At 60.5% G+C, this 17,357-nt stretch overlaps 7 protein-coding genes across 7 annotated transcripts; 3 read left to right on the plus strand and 4 right to left on the minus strand.

The window, feature by feature from the left end:
- Nucleotides 1-694: 694 nt before the first annotated feature.
- On the minus strand, nt 695-2,783 carry COLE_01536 (uncharacterized protein; the record flags this gene model as incomplete). The annotated part of the gene is made up of 10 exons (XM_018423874.2): nt 695-734; nt 776-930; nt 975-1,193; nt 1,227-1,380; nt 1,416-1,584; nt 1,626-1,732; nt 1,766-1,933; nt 1,979-2,184; nt 2,222-2,508; nt 2,579-2,783. 10 exons carry the CDS (start codon nt 2,781-2,783, stop codon nt 695-697), a joined length of 1,710 nt encoding a protein of 569 aa, XP_018276955.1.
- Nucleotides 2,784-8,134: 5,351 nt separating this feature from the next.
- Nucleotides 8,135-10,203, minus strand: COLE_01537 (uncharacterized protein; the record flags this gene model as incomplete). The annotated part of the gene is made up of 5 exons (XM_018423873.2): nt 8,135-8,786; nt 8,820-9,283; nt 9,446-9,524; nt 9,683-10,045; nt 10,172-10,203. 5 exons carry the CDS (start codon nt 10,201-10,203, stop codon nt 8,135-8,137), a joined length of 1,590 nt encoding a protein of 529 aa, XP_018276954.1.
- Nucleotides 10,204-11,283: 1,080 nt separating this feature from the next.
- COLE_01538 (uncharacterized protein) lies at nt 11,284-11,630 on the minus strand (the record flags this gene model as incomplete). The annotated part of the gene is made up of 2 exons (XM_018423872.2): nt 11,284-11,497; nt 11,551-11,630. The coding sequence occupies 2 exons, from the start codon at nt 11,628-11,630 to the stop codon at nt 11,284-11,286; spliced, it is 294 nt and encodes a 97-aa protein (XP_018276953.1).
- A 297-nt stretch (nt 11,631-11,927) lies between these two features.
- COLE_01539 (uncharacterized protein) lies at nt 11,928-12,695 on the plus strand (the record flags this gene model as incomplete). Its single annotated transcript, XM_018423871.2, has 3 exons — nt 11,928-12,158; nt 12,282-12,476; nt 12,609-12,695. The coding sequence occupies 3 exons, from the start codon at nt 11,928-11,930 to the stop codon at nt 12,693-12,695; spliced, it is 513 nt and encodes a 170-aa protein (XP_018276952.1).
- A 526-nt stretch (nt 12,696-13,221) lies between these two features.
- On the minus strand, nt 13,222-13,707 carry COLE_01540 (uncharacterized protein; the record flags this gene model as incomplete). Its single annotated transcript, XM_018426873.2, has 1 exon — nt 13,222-13,707. One exon carries the CDS (start codon nt 13,705-13,707, stop codon nt 13,222-13,224), a length of 486 nt encoding a protein of 161 aa, XP_018276951.1.
- Nucleotides 13,708-14,118: 411 nt separating this feature from the next.
- Nucleotides 14,119-15,867, plus strand: COLE_01541 (uncharacterized protein; the record flags this gene model as incomplete). The annotated part of the gene is made up of 4 exons (XM_018423870.2): nt 14,119-14,601; nt 14,635-14,976; nt 15,008-15,483; nt 15,525-15,867. 4 exons carry the CDS (start codon nt 14,119-14,121, stop codon nt 15,865-15,867), a joined length of 1,644 nt encoding a protein of 547 aa, XP_018276950.1.
- A 625-nt stretch (nt 15,868-16,492) lies between these two features.
- Nucleotides 16,493-17,236, plus strand: COLE_01542 (uncharacterized protein; the record flags this gene model as incomplete). Its single annotated transcript, XM_018425522.1, has 1 exon — nt 16,493-17,236. The coding sequence occupies one exon, from the start codon at nt 16,493-16,495 to the stop codon at nt 17,234-17,236; it is 744 nt and encodes a 247-aa protein (XP_018276949.1).
- Between the last annotated feature and the right edge of the window lie 121 nt (nt 17,237-17,357).

A 17,357-nucleotide genomic window follows, 5' to 3' on the forward strand; every position in this document is an offset into this window, starting at 1 on the left:
AACACGGAAGAGCAGGATTGCTCATCAAGGTGGGGCTGGTGAGACAGTGGTGACTTTCAGGGCCGGCCGGCCCGGCATCTCGGCATGACAAACTCGGCCGTGTTCCGCTAATGGCAGCGGCGCCGGCGGCCCCGCCAGCGTTGCTTGGGAGCCCCCGCGTGGACTCCGACATGACGGAGGCCCGCCAATGGTGGCTTTCGGTGTGCTCCGCTGCGCGCTGTCCGCGCCACGGGGATGCGTTGCGGGGCTGTTCCGCAGGGCGCTGTGATTGTCGGGCCGGGCTGTGGCTGACGTTTCTTCGTCACCGATTCCGAGTTGTTGAGTAATGCGTAGCGATGGGCCTGGCGTTAGCGTTCGACTCCCCTGCTTCGATGACGCTCAAATACTCATCCATTGCTCACTGCTAAGCAACCTGAGAGTCGAGTTGGTCTCCATATCGTGTTCGGTGAGTCAATCACACTCACACTCGGCCCACGGACGCTTGGAACTGTACAACCTATCAACGCCCAATCAGCTCGTCTTGGCAACACTGCTGCACCCGGGGTGACATGGTCTGCACAGATCGCTTCTGCTTTTGACATCTCCCTTAGATGAAAGGTCGTGCCGCCGGATCAACTCCCGTCGTCGGCAGTCTCCTATCCGACTCTGCACTTTTAACTCTCCGTCGCTGTACAATCAGATCGCCCCCTCCTTCTCATGACAGAACCGTACTACGACGGCGCGGCGAGCGGCCCCTGTCATCAGTCGTGTTTTGCACTCAAGTTGATAAACTCACTCGGGTATGGCGACAAACTCTAGACCACCCTCCGGCGCAGTTCCATGGCAGACATAGAACCCCTTGCGCTCGAACTGGAGGATATCGCCCTTCCTCATCTGACCGACCTGTGGAGAAGCTAGTGCCGGCGTGCGCACCTCACACTGCCCAATGTACTAATATCAACGAGGCTGCCGCTAATTTCCTCTTCGTAACTCACATTCGGCCGTGGGTACTTGACAAGCACCACAGGCGTGAGCGCACCGCCCAGCACAGCAGTAGGGGCGGCTGCTGGCAACCAGTGGAACCGTTTGGAGGTCAACTTGGGGTTGCCGTGGGGGTTGAGCGCAAGAGTAAGACTCTTGACCACGGTTCCTTGGGGTGATGGTGCTTTAATGAGCGATCTGACAACCGCTGTGGTGAAGTCCATTAACGTGATCTGCATCAGCGTCGCGTGTGACAATCACTATACCTCCTCTCCCTCTACAAGCGAGAGCACGTCGACTTGCTCGAGGAAGATGTGAGTGGTGTACACCATGAGCTTGGTGCCCACTTCGGCATTGAGCTTGTTGAGGGGCTTTGAACTTGTGAAGATGCGATTGATCCCTTCAACTTTGGCCACCACACTTGTGTCAATGTCGCCTGACGAAACAAAGCTTACCTCGCCCCAATATCAGAGATTGCCCAGTAGCGTGGTACAACCGTATCGATGGCACGTCGATTCGCGTACCAAAGCTCGTCCCACGAAAGTGTCGTATCTATAATGACCTCGCTCTTGTCCAGGACGTGTTTCTTCAGGGCGGCGGGAGTCATCCCTCGAGCCAAGATGCCTTTCGGTCAACCTCGCTCCTATGGTTTGCGAAAGGCTCACCTCTCACGCTTCCCACGCGCGGGTCATCCCACCCACGGATCAGACCTTCGTGTGCGAGGTGCTCCACTTCCTTGTGCGAGCTTGGGCCACATTCAATGTCAAGGCGACTGTGGCGTTAGACGCATTGGGCAGCTACTCACGGAAGGTACGAAATTACAGGTGGGCGAAGGCCTAACTGCTCGACGAACCACATGTATAGCTGCTTGCTGGCGGCACTGTCGATTGTCCTAATGACGTGAGTGACACCATCGCAATGGTCGACAATGGGACCGGCAAAGTAGTGGGTGGGCCAGACACTTGACGATGAACTGATCTTAGTGCATGTCGCAGCATCGGCTACGTGCGGTACGCACTGGTTGCCGCTGATAGCCGACTGGAACAGAATGATGGGGTCACGCAAAGCTTCAGCATCCGGAGCGGAGTCAATGCGTGCGCGAACGACCCAGCGCCCTTCCACCGAGCCGGTGCCCATGAGCATTGCCTCGAAGCGTTCGAGATTGACCTCAATCCGAGTATCGCGCCGAGGGCTGGGCGTCAGGGGGAGTTTCATCTCTTCCGCCTGATGTGAGCAATGGTCTTTGCGCGCTCAAACCCACGATGTCATCGGGCGCGTCGTCCATGTACGCGTTGCCGGTCTGGATGAGCTGACGCGCATAGTGTCGCATAGCGTCCAGGTGATCGGTGACGCGGGAGATGCGGTCAAACGACAAGCCGATCGCTCCGAGGTCGGCAATGATGTCGTTGACAAAGTCGCCCGCCTCTGAGAGGGGGCGCAAATCGTTGAAGCGAAGGAGGAGGTGTCCGCTGTGCTTGTCGGCAAAGTAGCGGTTAACGAGGAGCTCCTTGAGCTGCCCGACGTGAAGGAATGAGGAGGTGGAGCATTCTGTGCGGAACGTCAGTGGCGGTTGGAGAAAGTCACAGCTTTAGGGAAAGTGAGTCAAATCGCGACTCACCGAAACGCACGACCACTCCACCTTCCTCGACGGCGGGAAGGATGGCGTCGAGTCCTTCGCCGCACGAGCGACGGCGTCTACGCTCGTTCTCGACTTTGTTCTTGGCCAATCTGTGGGCTCTGCGGACGGCTTCTAGTGCGGGTTGGGCGTCAAGATACTTGAACCAACGAAGCAAGTGAGTGCGTCTGGGATCATTAAAGATCATGCCGCTGGAAATGTGATTGGCTTGGGATGAGCTGTGACTTTCATCACACTGCCTGTGACTCACCCCGAATGACACCCCACAGAAGGACGTCCGCGAAACTGATCTTGTCGTCGCCCTCTTCGGTACCAAGAAGCACTGTCCTTGAGGCGTCAGTATTTGCGTCACTCGCCGACCCGCTCACAGCGCCCGCGCGCCCCGCATCGTCACGCTGCCGACAGCTGCATGCTCAACTCACCGAGACGCAAGGTGCTGGTTAAGCCGATCCATCTTGCCCACGATCTCGGGGTACTTGGCGTCGGTGGCCCAGAAATCGCGGTCATACATTGGCTTGAGTTCTGGGTGTTCCGCGAAGAGGTTGTTCCACGGAGCCGAGCTCTCGATGATCTCGAGGAGATCGGCGTGCTCAGGCAGCCACGTCACCGTGATGGGGTTGCAGCCTTGCTCGTGGACGCTGTGCCATGCCTGCCAGACGATAGGGGCGGCAACGTCAAAGCGCGGCGTCCTTGAGAGTGGGAAGATGATTCTGGTGGTAGCTTGGGGCTTGAGCGATTCTTTGGGGATTGCTGTCATGTCGCCGAGATGTGAGGGATGATGGCGATTGCCTAGGAAGCGGAGAGAGAGAGAGAGAGAGAGAGAGAGAGAGAGAGAGAGAGAGAAGTGACGACGAGTGGAGTGGGAGCGAGGTAGAGAAAGAGAACAGAAGAGAAGAGGATGAGAAGAGAGAAGAGAGAAGAGAGAGAAAGTAAAGAGAGGGGAAAGGATGGGGAGGAAGGTGGCAACAAGAGCGTGTGTGAGAGAGATGCGCACTCCCCACTCGTCCCCACTCGATCCTCCTCACTCGCGATCCTCCCTCCATCCTCATCGCTTCGTCGCATCTAGACACCTCTCATACACTTTCACACAGTGCGCCCTCCCCCAAGCACTCACTCCTGCTCAGCAGGGCACTTCGGCTGGACCGGCTCAACAGCGAGTCAGACAGTGCTACCAGCTCGACAGCGGCGAGGTGCTAATCACGAGGAGGCGCACGGTCATCCGCGTCACACGCCAAACACGCTCCATGGGTGCAGGCTTCAGGCAGCCAGTTATCCCGGCGCCCAAGTTACCAGACGCAAGGGGGAGGACATCGGAGTCATTGGGCTGCAGGGGGCGCATGGGTAGAGGCGCGAGGCGCGAGGCGCGAGGTGCGAGTGGGGCGTAGAGCTCGTGGACTGTGGATTGTGACGGCGTGGATCCAGGCGGCGTGCAGCGGAAACGGGGGGATCGGGGCGGAGTGTCGGAGTGGACAGAGCCATACATGCGAGTAATTATGGTTGTAACATCTACTCCATGCTCTTCGACCACTTGGACGATGGTGCGTTACAGAACTAGTCTCCGCGCGCGACACCCGCTGCGCCCATTTGGCGGTTTCACTCATCCCACCTGACTTGCTCACTCACTTACTCATCACGCACTCGTCCTCCTCAAGCACTCATCAGCCACAAGCCACAAGCCATCAGGAAACACTTGCTCACCCATTCCAGATGCCGCCAGCTCCGGTATCGAGTCGTCTCCAGATTCGTGGCATGTCTTTGCATCTCGCATCTCGCATCTTGCCTTCCCCCTCAGCGCTGTCCGTGATCCATGGTGCCGGCCGAGGTACACTCAACATGGACGCCAGTGGCACTGTCCCCAACAGCACCAGCATTGGCGTCTTGCCACCCGCCCCCCCTCTTTCACTCCTCACTCAGTCCGCAGTCCCACACTGGTGCACAGCCTCTAATGCTCTGGTCGTGGCCGTCTCACTGCCCTCCATCCACCTCCTACCTGTATCCACCCGTCCGTGAGGCATGGGTTGCATGGGTCGCATGGGCTGCATGGGCTGTGAACTGTGTGCTTCTCTAACCATAGGGGATGAGGACGGCGGAGATGAAATGGGGAGAGCAACATCCCATCTGGTCTCACCTTCAAAGAACCCTCCGTGAACGCTATATCTACCCTCCACATCGTCTCCACTTCTCTCTTCTCCCCCAACAATCATCTCGCCTCTCATCTGCCCACTGACGGCACCTTTGTCGCCACCCTCGCCCCATCCCCCATCCACCACTCGCACCCGCACCCATCCTCGCACCGCTTCGAGCATCGAGGCCTCGCGCCTCACTCGGCGTACAAGTCCGAGCGCCAACCTAATCCCACGCCATGTTTCACGCCACCTCCCTCCGTTGTCTCCCTGCCCGGTCGGCACGCACCCACGACTGCGCCGACGCGCACCTGCACAATACGGTTCTGATGCGGACCCGCCTCCACACGGCGCTGCACACACTCCGCGAGCCCCGCTCGCCCGAGAGTGTCCTGATTCCGGTTCCGGATCCCATTCCCGTCCCCGGCGTCGACCCCGGCATCAAGATCCCGGGCTACCCCCCTCACCCGTCCGGCTGCACCTGCTGCTACATCTGCGGTCACTGTGTAGTAACGTGCGGCCACTGACAACGAGCGCCCCAACGAAGACCACCGACCGAAAGGGGAAACATACATCCGCCCCGTGTACCACTAGCCGTGTCTGTGTCTGTGTCTACCAGCCCTGTCTGTACATAATGTACCATTCCGAGATGGCATTTCGTCCGCCTATCTTCGTCCGATGCGGTGAGCGAGGTCAACACTAGGATGCTCACAGAGAATGCCTGTCGGTGATATCGGCATGGCTGTCGATGCATGTGCCGGCAGCTCTTCTCGATGTGCAAGGTCATATTGAACTCGAGCGACGATGATACTGATGTCATTAAGAAGCGGTCCATGCTACCTCTCTTTCGATACCTTCTTCAAGATCTCCACGATGCACCCGACCGCGATACTGCTTCATTCCGTGTACGCCTCAGCCCGTTGTCAGCCGTCGTTCAGCCTGTTCGCACCACTCACAGGCGCCCCTCGACGATCACCGCGATAACGAAGCTGAGGGGCGCTTCCGAAGCTCCGAGCGCGACGTTTATGCGCAGCGGCGATCATGAATCCATGACCGCATGTTTTTGCCGTGCACGGGGGGCTATGCCGCAACGAGCGTGAACGTGAGCGCGTGAGCTAGGGGGTGGCGGAATTTACCGGATTGTTTAGGCCAGTGGTCTGTGCCACCGTGCCTGAGATGTCAGTTGCCGTTGTCTGAATTTTCGGGGATGCATCGAGTTTCGAGGAACGCTGCGTCCTGCCACGCCCACTGCTACGGAGCAACCAAATTACCATTCCCAAACGGTTCTTCTTTCTTTTCCGAAGCGAGGCCAGCACTTAATGGGTCCACTAAGACGAAGCGGGGGACGTCTGTGCACCGCGTGCTGACCCACGCGGTGCACGCGCCGGCGACCTTTGTCCAACCAGGTCTTGGGTCCAGGTACGCGAGCGTGCACGGGCAGGAACGCTGGTGAGCTGGTAAACGATACAAAAGGCGCGGTGCAGGCCTGGCCTTGCTTGCCGTACTGGACGTAGCGGATGTGGTTGACATGCTTGACTGGGCATCGTCCCGGATACCGGACGTCCCGTCTTGTCCTTCGTCCTGTCGATTTGAGAAGAAGAGTTATTCCGATCCGGAGTGGAAGCGCGGGTACTGAGTGCAGCAACTTCGTTCTCCCCGTCTATGATCGGCTTACGCACCCCCGCAAAACTGTCTTCTAAATTCACACGAACGTTTACTGGAGCATCTGCTTCGATGGCCTCGATGTGGATCTTTCAAAATGGTGCAATCAATAACCAAGGCCATTGCACCCGATTTGCACCGCATTTGTAGCCTCCCCAGGCCTTGCAATCCTCCGCTCGCTCTAAACCCACAAACACATGTCACTGAGCAAGCATCGAGTCGAGCGGTGGCGGCACTGACGCGGCCGATTCGAGTCGTTCCTTCGATGTGGGTGGCGAGGCATCTCATCGATATAAGTCCACATCAGGAGCGTAGAGTCCACAACCCCAACCTACCCCACTCTTCCCCTAAGCTACACCCTCAACCCCTCTCTACGACCTCAACTTCATTACACTACCACCCATGGGCGACATGGACAACTGCGAGTCGTGCCGTACGTGCGGCGGATGTGCGAACCACGGGAACAAGTGTGGCTGGCCGACGTGTGTTTGTGCCCCGAAGTGATGCAAATGTGACGGTGCAGGCAGCATGGGCAGACTAACTGGCCGAGCGTGGTTGATGTTTCGTCACCGTGTGGAGCCACGATTGTGACTTACCTGAGCGCAGAGTCGATTCCACACGTACTCCTGCTCAGCGACATCAGCCCTTGCCACCTACTTGCACTTCAGAGGTGCAGCTGCTGATTTGTATTGGAACATTCCCGGTATGAGGATGCCTTTGTGAGGATGAGTCGTGGAACCGAGCGAAATACAAGGCGGATGACGAGATGGACCAATGCCTGGGGCAGAGGCAACGGCGTTACCTGTCGCATGCAGTCCCCCGCTCCAGCGGGGAAGCGATGGGCGCGAGTGTGCGAGACGTTTTACTCATCGCACTGCATCCCGTTTCAAATGTCGTGTACGTGCTGCTGCACTAGGCGTCGACTCGCCCAGGCGGTGCACCGTACGTGCGCACGAGAGGTCCAGATCGGGGGACTTTCAAGGTTACAGACACATGTGATGCATGAGCACAAAGCTGGTGTGTGCAGTGTATCCATCAGTGCGAGTGGATCTGCCCCGCTCTGAATCACCCCGTCCTATCACCCTAAGGACGCGACGCGGTGCACCGCAGCCATTGCAGCGAGGACAACGTCGATGTGCGAGGCAATGCAAAGTGATGGAAACATGGAAATGTCGAGGACACGCGAAAACAACGATACGGTGCGAGGCAATGCGAGTGATGCAATCAGGCAAGCGTGCCGTGGACACATAAACATCGTCCTGGGGCACACCTCCCCCCATCCACCGACCACCACCATGGGTACATACGCCGCCCCGAAGGGGTACATAAGCAGCCCCATCCTGCCCCTCCCGGCATCGAACACCTCCATCCTCCAACGCTCCCCAACCCTCCCCACGATGTGCCTCTGCCCACGGCCACACTTCGACGACTGCGAACTCTGCGAGGACTGCGGAAGCTGCGACTTCGAGTGCTTCTGCCCACACTGCGAGGGATGCAGCGCGTTCTGCGAGTGCACGCCCCACGTGTGGGCGTGGACTTGGTATACCGCGCTGGACTGTAGGAAATGGATGTACTACTAGAACTTTAGCACAGCAGATGAGAGTGGGTTAGCCCTGGAGTGGGGCAGTGAGTGGTACAGAACCACATGAACCGCTTCACACTCCCTCGTTAACAGATATGATGCATACAAGGCCCACCTGAGCCGAGCGTCTAGCTGGTCTATGAGTACTCTACATTTCTACTTTGGAACCGCCTAGGCCTTGTTACACGAGAAGGGCGAGCCGACAGTGCCAAGCTTGTACGAGAGGCGGATGTCCTCGACGGCTCCATATGTGCCACAGCCCAGGCACACCACTCCAACGACGATGCACACGACGTTGAGCACAGAGAGCGTGATGTTCTTCCACCCGTGGTGCCACTTGCCCTCCTTCACCAGGACGAACCACATGAATCCGGGCACGTAGAAGCTAAAGCCCGAAATGAAGAGCGCGGAGATAATGGCCAGGAGGGCGGAGAAGAATGGAATCGCCTCGGCGATGATCCACGCGACGATGCTCGCGATCGTCGCCCACCCGATCCAGACGGCCCAGCCACGCGCATCGGACACATACCGGATGGTCGAGTTGCTGAAGAGCTTGTCGATGGTGAAGCGGCCGGCTGTGACAGTGTTGATCGAGCCCGAGATGATGATGACGGGGATCGCGACGCCGAAGGCGACGCGCGACACCGTGTCGCCTGCAGAAAGAAGGGCGGGCGACTTGACGCTCTTGCCGATGAACGCGTAGCCGAGCGCACCGGTGCACGTGTAGATGACGATCTCGGTCAGGCCGAGCACCCAAACGGACTTCTTGAAGTCCTTGGGCGTGTGCATCTCCTCCATGAACGAGAACTGGCAAATAGCGAATCTGGCGTCAGCGGATCTTCTAAGAGATACGCACGAGTAAGCAAACACGACATTCGACACAGCGACCATGGCGCTCGCGAACGTCGTGCCCTCCTTTGGCCACGCGGACCAGTCGACGGCGCCGAATGACCCTGGCTGCCCGTTCGCTTTGATGCCCGTCGCGATGAGGGTGATGAGGATGGCGGCGATGATGGACACAAAGTCGACGTAGCCGAGCACAGCCATTTCCGCGAACGAGGGCGGCAGCGCACAGATGAAGAGGAGCACCATGGAGACGACGCCCCAGACAATCGAGCAGATGTCGACACGGGTGATGGTCTGGAACGCGATCGTGCCAGTCAAGCAGTGCGAGCCGACCAGGCAGATGAGGTAGGCGACGAAGCCGAACATGAGCAGGCCGCGGAACACCTTTCCGAGCACGCCGGGGCCGCCGAGCAGCGGGCCCACGTCGTCGTAGTGCTTGACCTGGGGATACTTGATCTTGACTTGGCCGATGATCTGATGTTAGCGGGGGATGGAAGTGGACGTCGATCGGCGAGTCTGTGGAAGGGGCGCACACAGAAGGGCTTCCAATGCTTCTCCCGTTCTTCCGCCTTCCAACCGCATGAGCATTGCTGGTTGACAATGCTCATTCTGCTCATGCAGCCGCGCACAACTCACATAGGAGGTGTAGATTGCCAGGAACCCAATGCCGACGGTAATGATGACGCCAGCAACCATGCCAAGGGTGGCGAACGCACTGGTGTGAGCATTCCTCGATGTGGGATCTCGATCGTCGGTCACGGCGACGATATCCGCCATTTCCGGATAAGCCTGACAGCCTCCGACGCCCGACGCCGGCGATTAGGCCAGGTCGCCAGGTGCCCAGGTCACCGGGGTCGCCGCTCGCTGACTCACGCTGGGAGGGAAAGGGAGCCGAGCGCAATAGCCTCGACGATGAGCACGACGACGAGCTGGATCCATCCGAGCTTGTGGAATTTCTGCTCGCCATGCTCGACCTGGTGTGTGAGGTATTCGACCTTGTCGACCTCGGTCATGTTTCGCTTAGCGGGGCGGACATGCACCGCGCCGTCGGCCTTGGTCTTGTGACCCTTCTCGACATCAAGCTTGGGAGAGGGTGCGCGGGACGGCCCCGCGGGCGTGTTCACCGCCGTCGCGTTGACCGAGAACGGAGCGGACACTTCGGCGTCGATAAATTCCAGCGAGCGCTTGGGCGATTTGCTCATCGTGATTGGAGTGGAGACAGACTCGGCAGAGAGTCTTATAATACATGTCAGCGTCCCCAAATCATTAGCCGCCAGCCGCCAGCCGCCTCTATTGTCTGGTAGGGCCCCGCTGCAAAAACCTGCTGACGAATGCCGAATGCAGGTGCCCGCGTCAACATACCTCCCGGCCCGGAGGCCTCCCGCCGCCGCCATCGGCGTCAGGGCTCTGAGTCTTTCTCTTGCTTTCGCGCTCGCTCGCCCTCGTTCCCTTCATTCCAAGTGAGAAGCGCGATTCTCCGACGCCCTGCACGCTGTACGCCTAGCTGAGTCTCGAGTCGAGCAGCACGAGCAGGATGACAAGAGATGGTGCCTGTTATGGCTCGGCCGGAGCTCTATTTTCACACATCGCGCAGGGACGAGGACACGTGAGCCCAGGGCGATAACGGAGCTTGGAATCTAACCGCCGGCTCTAGTGTTGGCCAGCAAGAGTATCCAGTGCTCGGCGCGAGCAGCTCATTTGCTGATGTGAGGACGAGGGAGCAGCTGCAGCGTCGTTGGTTGGGAAATAACGACAAGGCAATTCCACGGGTCTAAGATACGATCAAGACGCTGATGGATCCACAACCGTACTGGACAGCTCAGTTGCGCACATCGCCCAGCTGATAAATTCTTGTCAGTGGCCTCCTCATGTCTCGGCGTGCTATATTCAGCAGCTCAAACCGCTGCTGATGTCACATCGTTTCCAGATGCTTGACAGGCACGCTGGCGGGACGGTCTATCCCGACAGCGACGGGGCAGAACACTTCCACTGCCAATGGAACCTGCCGGAGCGCATCATGAGCGGAGAGGATGTCCTATGAGGAACTGAGGAGGAGGAGGAGAGCATTCCTCGCCTCGTTGTCAATGCACGACGCCGGAGCTTGGTGCCCACTCTGGAGCCTGCCTATTCGGATGGCGGCCCCATCGTGCCTCCGTCTGCCCCGCAACCGACCACGTCTCACGCCGAGCCCCGCATTGCCGTGGATGAAAGACATGCGATGCATTGCTTACGGCCGAGCGCCGTCCGTACATACTGTTCCCGCCCAAGCGCGCTGTCGGCGCCCACTGGCTCCCCAACTCCTGTCCCGCAAATCCCTCCAACCCTCGTTCACACGAACAGTCGTCCAATGCCCAACCCGAGGAACACTGCAGTCAGCATGTTCCAGACGCTTCCGCTGTTCTCCGACCCGGTTGCCTGTCGAATCCCGGCGCCTGCCAGCCTAAGTCCAGCGGCGCCCGCTCCCCTCAAGTCCTCTAGCCGCTCCTCGTAGCTGCAGTTGTCCCTCTCCCCGGGTTGCCAGCTCGCATGCCTCCTCGCGACTCACCAACACCAACCGCCGCTGTGATCGGCGCACCTCGCGGGCCACCCTTGGGTCGCACTTTGGCAAATGCGCCCTGCTGCCCTGCTTCGTAGAGTGCGTACAGGCCTACGCCTGAGAGCGTCGCGGCGCCGGTCAGCCGACAGGCGCTTGCGTTAGCGGGGTCCGCGGTTGCGGAGACGCAGGCGAAGAGTTCACGCACGTGCAGTCCTGCCACTTATTCTCCTCGGGCGCGGGCGTCTGGGTCGCTGTTGGTGATGATGTCGGTGCGTGTGTCGACATGATGAGTGTGTGGAAGAGGATTTATGTGTGCGGCAAAAGTCGTCACAACGACATCGATCGCGAGCGAGACATCTTCAATGCTCCAAGTTTAGAGACGACTCTCCCATCATCTTTTACCTCGGCGACCACGCTTTGCCATCTTGACATGCATATGCTTGCCTACATGCAACAACATCAGCACTTGCAGCAAAGACGATAAAGAGTCGCGGACACTCCTCCATCTCCGCGCCACGTGCTCCCTCACGTCATACCTCGTAGAGTACGCTCACACCAACCACCTCATCCACATCACTCATCATGTCGGGCTGGGAAATTCGCTGGTCCAACTCGCGCTCGCTGCCGTACTTCTACAACGGCTCTACTGGCCAGAGCACCTGGGAGAAGCCCGCCGAGCTGAGCGACGACGCCGTCAAGTCCCTCCCCGGCGCAAAGTACCTCTCTGGCACGGCCGCGCCCGAGGGCAAGGTCCGCGCGAGCCACATCCTCGCCAAGCACACCGGCAGCCGCCGTCCGAGCAGCTGGAAGCAGGTAGGTGGGCGGGTGGGTGCAGGTGGGCTGGCGTACAGCTCGAGGCTCTGGTGACATCGCAACCTCGTTATGATGGCACATACACACAAACACATGATGTATCGGCTTTGGCGCTGACCCAAGCCTAACATCACCCGCACGCTGCCTGAGGCGCGCGCACAGATCCAGGGATACCTTGACACGCTGCAGGCGCTGCCGGCGGACAAGCGGGCGGCCGAGTTCGCCAAGATTGCCAGCACTGAGAGCGACTGCTCGAGCGCGCGATCGGGCGGCGACCTCGGGTTCTTTGGCCGCGGCCAGATGCAGAAGGCATTTGAGGTGAGTGCCACGGGCGGCTCAGCGCAGCAGATGGAGGGGGTGAAGGAGGCGGAGGGAGGGAGAGGAAGAGCAGACGGAGGCAGCGGGAGAGAGAAGGCAGAGGACGAGAATGAGAACGAAAACTGACACCAGGACGCAACCTACGCGCTCGAGGTTGGCCAGCTGAGCCCGCTCGTCGAGAGCGACTCGGGCGTGCACATCATCCTCCGAACGGCGTAAAGTAAAGAAGCACAGCAAGCGGACAGATATGTATGCCCGCGTGTGTCTGACATGTCAAGAAGAAGAGCAGTCGCGGCATGGGATCAAACGCTCCAAGCCACAGGGCTATCCGAGCTGTGTCCCGGCAGGAACGTCGCCACAGCCACTTGTGTCGGCCAGTGAGCAGCGCCGCAGCATGTATCCGTGCGCGTCGCTGTCGTGCTCAGATCCTCTGGACCTGGCATTTTCTCGCCTCGAGCGATCTAGGCGAGCGCTGCACCCAGAAATATAAGAGAACGCTGATGACTGACAATCCCTAACGCATCTTCCAGTGACGAACAACATGTCCACTTCTCTCCAAGCGCCCATCGGCGTCATGACGAGGAAACGATTCCCATTCTGAGGCAGAGCGTCAATGCAAGCTCTTTGCGAAGCAAGTATGTGAGCAATGTTTCAGTATCTTATGCTACTTCTTCACGCTCCTGACTTCTTCTCACTTATCCACTTCTTCTTCTCATCCAACGGCTTCATGTCCGGCAACTGGGACTTACGCGGCGTCCACCCGCGCAGCGACTAGACCCGGCACTGTGCGGATGCACCACCGGAACCACCGGTCTGCGAGGTGCATCTTGACGCCGGCGGTCCACGGCGCTGCGCCCGCGAGCACGCCGAGCGCCGCGACGCGCTCGCCCGCGCACGCGAGCGCGTACGGCCCGCCGCCCGAGCCACCGAGGAGAGCTGTGCGCGCGATCCCTAGGTGGTCTAGGAGCACGGCGATGTCGTCGGGGTATTTCGCGATCGTGCGGCCGCGAAGGGGAGAGGAGGCGCCGAAGCCCGGGCGGTCGGGCGCGATCACGTACAACCCGAGAGACACGAGACGGGGTGAGATTGCGGCGATTTCGAGCCGTGAGCTCGGGAAACCGTGGAGGAAGACCAGAGGCGGGTCAGAGGGCGTGCCGTATGTTGCGAATGACAATGTGCGGGCGTCTGGGAGCGTGAGGGTGAGCCTTCTTGTACGCGGCAGTATGTGCATGCAAACGAGTGTAGACAGCTCCATTCACTTCTCTGTAGCTCCACAGCTGATGTACCACGGAGATGCACGAAATGTCACGGACGAACTGCCAGCGAGATGAGCAGGCCAGACAAGATGACGAGAGATGATGTTTATGCGAACTGTCCAGATTCCTCAACATTGTCCGCCCCCACGTCCGCAACCGCGTCGCCGCTACCCCAGCACACCCGACATGCATGAACGCAACGCCAACCAACTAGACCCTCTGGTTCGGCCTCCATCCCCTCGGCGGCCGCCTGCCCTCGACGCCGCGCCGCGCCACTACACGAAATCTGGTGGCGACGCACGAACCACCTCCACCAGCGATTGCCTCCACCCCCTCGACATCTCAACATCTCCCACTTGCCCATCCCTCGCACTCGCCTCACGGCGATGCTCGACGTCCTCCTCCCCCTATTCCTCCTCCTGGCTCTGGGACTCGCCCTCCGCGCGGCGCCGACGCTCGCCCTCCGCACCGCCCCCTCCCTCGCCAAGGCCCGCAAGCTCACCCCGGCCGCATACCACACACTCTCGCGGCGCTCTGAGTGGGTCGTGTCCCGCCAAGGCCTCACGGTCTCGACGAGCACAGGCGCGCTCAATGGGCTCCCGAAGCGCGCTGTCGGGTGTCTTTCCATGCGCGGGAAAGCGAATGCACGGAGGTTCTACGACGCCGGTGTAGCTGCCGGATGTGTGGGGTGCGCGGGAGCACTGCTCGGCGCTCTGTGGGCTCTGACGCGCGCGTGGGGCGCAGTATGGGAGGAAGCCGAGGCACACGCCGCTCACTCATCCGCCTCGAGGTTGCTCCGCCGCGCCCTGCCCCCACCGCAGCCGGGGCCGAGGGAAATACACAGCTCCAACCCCGGGTTGGTACCTCTGGTGAGGTCGCTCGCGTGTCTCAGCTCACACCAGATACCAGGAGTCACGACGCCGCTCGTCCACCTCCCTACATTAGTGTTGGCCCTTGTGCTGGCCCAGCTCATTCACGAGGCGGGACATGCGCTCGCCGCCGCCCTGGACGACGTCGCGCCCTCCAAGCTCCAGTTCTCTATTCACGCCGTTGTCCCCAGCGCAAGCGTCGTCTTTCCCTCCTCGGTCGACTACCTCCCGACACGAGCACGGGCACGTATTGCGACCAGTGGGCCATGGCACAACCTCATCCTCTGGGGATGTCTGCTCGGCTTAGGCTGGCTCTCACCCCTCCTGTGGGCAGACTACTCCGCCCAGGGGCGGGTTGTCACCTCCATTTCACCAGTAAGTGCAGTCGCTGAACGCTCTTACCCAGACATCCGGCTTGCGCACCTCGCTGCAACCTGGCGATTTGATCACACATCTGGACGACGTGTCTGTCGGCGGCAACCGAGACATATGGGAACAGTACCTCTCGTCGTCTGAACCACCCATGCAAGAGGGAGGATGGTGCGTACCGGTCGAAGAGTTTGGGGCTGCGCCGTCATCGCCGTGCGGGCATCGGCACCTCGTCGCGTTCACGCGTGTTGGCGGGGAGGAGGAGCGCTGTCTCGCTCCACATGGTGTCTTCGCCGAGCCGCACGCCAGAGAGTGCAGATGCGGCGCGCAGGAAGTCTGCGTCCGGCTCGGCGAAGCGGAGAAGATCTTGCGCATCCGCGTCCGCAAAGGCCGGCGAGCAGATACGGTGCTGTGGTCTGGCGACCGCGCGGCGGTTCTGCACGCGGTGCAGGTGGATACGAGCGCCCCGCGGCTACTGGGAAGTTTGACACGATGGGGAGCCCTCTTCTTGGCGTGAGTGACAATCTAACCTTGACTATCATCGCTAATCGCAGATACTTCAAGATGGCGTCGCTCTCGCTCTTTCTGTTCAATCTTCTCCCGCTGCCCGGCACAGACGGGATTCAGCTCTTCACGGCGCTGCTCTCGCCCTCGCGCGACCGCCCAGCGCGCCAGCTGACCGCCACGCCAAGCCGCCACCCCACGATCAATCCATACCGCTACGATAGCGGGAGCGACGACGACGACGACTACGCCCCGCGGTACGAATACTCGGGCCACCGGCGCGAGGAGGTGTGGCAGCGCCGCCTGCGCCGTGCCGTCGAGGGCGCGACAGCTGCGGTCGTGGCGGGCTGGGTGCTAGGCTGGGCCATGCTCGCGCTGCTGCGCTCGAGCTAGGCTTATAGAGATCTATGTATGATGTATGTGTGCGTTGAGGGGTGGGGGGGGGGGTTGGACGAAGTGAGCATTCCGCACTCTCACCCTCCACCTCCGCGGACGGAGTGTGAGTGTCAGCGGGAGCTGAGTGGCGAGCGGCGAGCGGCGAGTGGCCAGTGGGGAGTGAGCGGCTCGACACGGTGAGCACAGAGCGCCGGATCTCGCCTCTCGCATATCTCAACGCATGCGATCGGTCTGTGCGCCACCATCTCGTGTCGACAACATCGTGGACTTGATCGTGGCACAACCTCATCTCCGCCCGCCTCGTCGTGATCACGCTTGCCGAGGTCGCTCTCGCCGCTCCCTCCTCTGGCCTTGACCCGCATCTCACCGGCATCCAAGTTATCACGCGAGCCATCGAGGGATCCCGCCCGTGCACCGTCCGAGCGTTGGCGGAAGCACGGCACAGAAGCAGGGCGATCTGCACCTATTCCTCCTCCTCACTTCTCACATCATCGCCACCCACGACTAGTTCTTGAAAGGCAACTTGTTTTTCCTCTCTCCTCTCGATACTCCCTCTACTCTCCGCTGTCAGTCTCCCGTCATCGTTCTTCAGCTCGGCACAACACATCCCTCCGTCGTCGCCATGAGCGTCTCTGCCCCACCCTCTCCCATCTCCCTCCCGCCCGGAGCAGCGCCCCCCTACTGCCCTCCCTATGTGCCCATGGAGCGGACGCCGCGCCTGCCTCCCGCAGCACGCACGCCTCCCCCGCCGCCGAAGGACAAACCCGTACGCAAGCCGCCGCCGCCGCCGCCACGCAAGGCCCGCCCGGTCCTTGCGGTCGACACGAACCCTCCCGCACCGAAGCCGGTCGTTGTCGCTGAATCCGTCTCCTCTGTCATCCCTCCTACTCCTACTCCTCACGCGGCCGAACCTTCCCCAGCTGAGCTAGCCAGACCAGCCGCCGAGCCCCCTGCTACCGCCACTGATGCCTCGCCGGCACCCGAGCCCACACCCGTGGCGCAGCCACTCGACGATTCGTTCGCAGACGCCCCTCTCATCTGCCCGCAGCCTGTGATGGCGCGCCGCGGCCGCCCAGCGCCCATCTCCGTGGCAGTCGCCAACGCCCCGCGCCCCGCTACGGCCCCGCCCGCACCTCCAGTCGAAACAGCTCGATGCGCAGGCTTCATCCTCGCGCAAGCCAGCACGGACCCGTTTGCCCTCGCACCGTGCCCGCGCCCCGCGGTTGCGCCCCTCGTCCTCTGCCGCGCGTGTACGGCCGATGTGCAGCGGCACTCGGGCACAGGCGACGACATTTGCGCCGCGCGCTATTGCGCCGCCCACTGGTGCGGAGGCTGCAAGCGGCTCGCACGGCGCCTCGCCGCCTAGCTCGCTCTCGAGACCTGTAGAGATGAACGCAGCACGATGACGACGCACCACGAGAAACGTTAGGACATTGCATTTAACGACGTAGCCAGTTGTACATCAGACCGTCCTGCACAATGTATAT

The sequence above is a fragment of the Cutaneotrichosporon oleaginosum genome (genome assembly GCF_008065305.1).
Source record: "Cutaneotrichosporon oleaginosum strain ATCC 20508 chromosome Unknown ATCC20508_contig01, whole genome shotgun sequence".
NCBI classification, from domain to species: Eukaryota; Fungi; Basidiomycota; class Tremellomycetes; order Trichosporonales; family Trichosporonaceae; genus Cutaneotrichosporon; species Cutaneotrichosporon oleaginosum.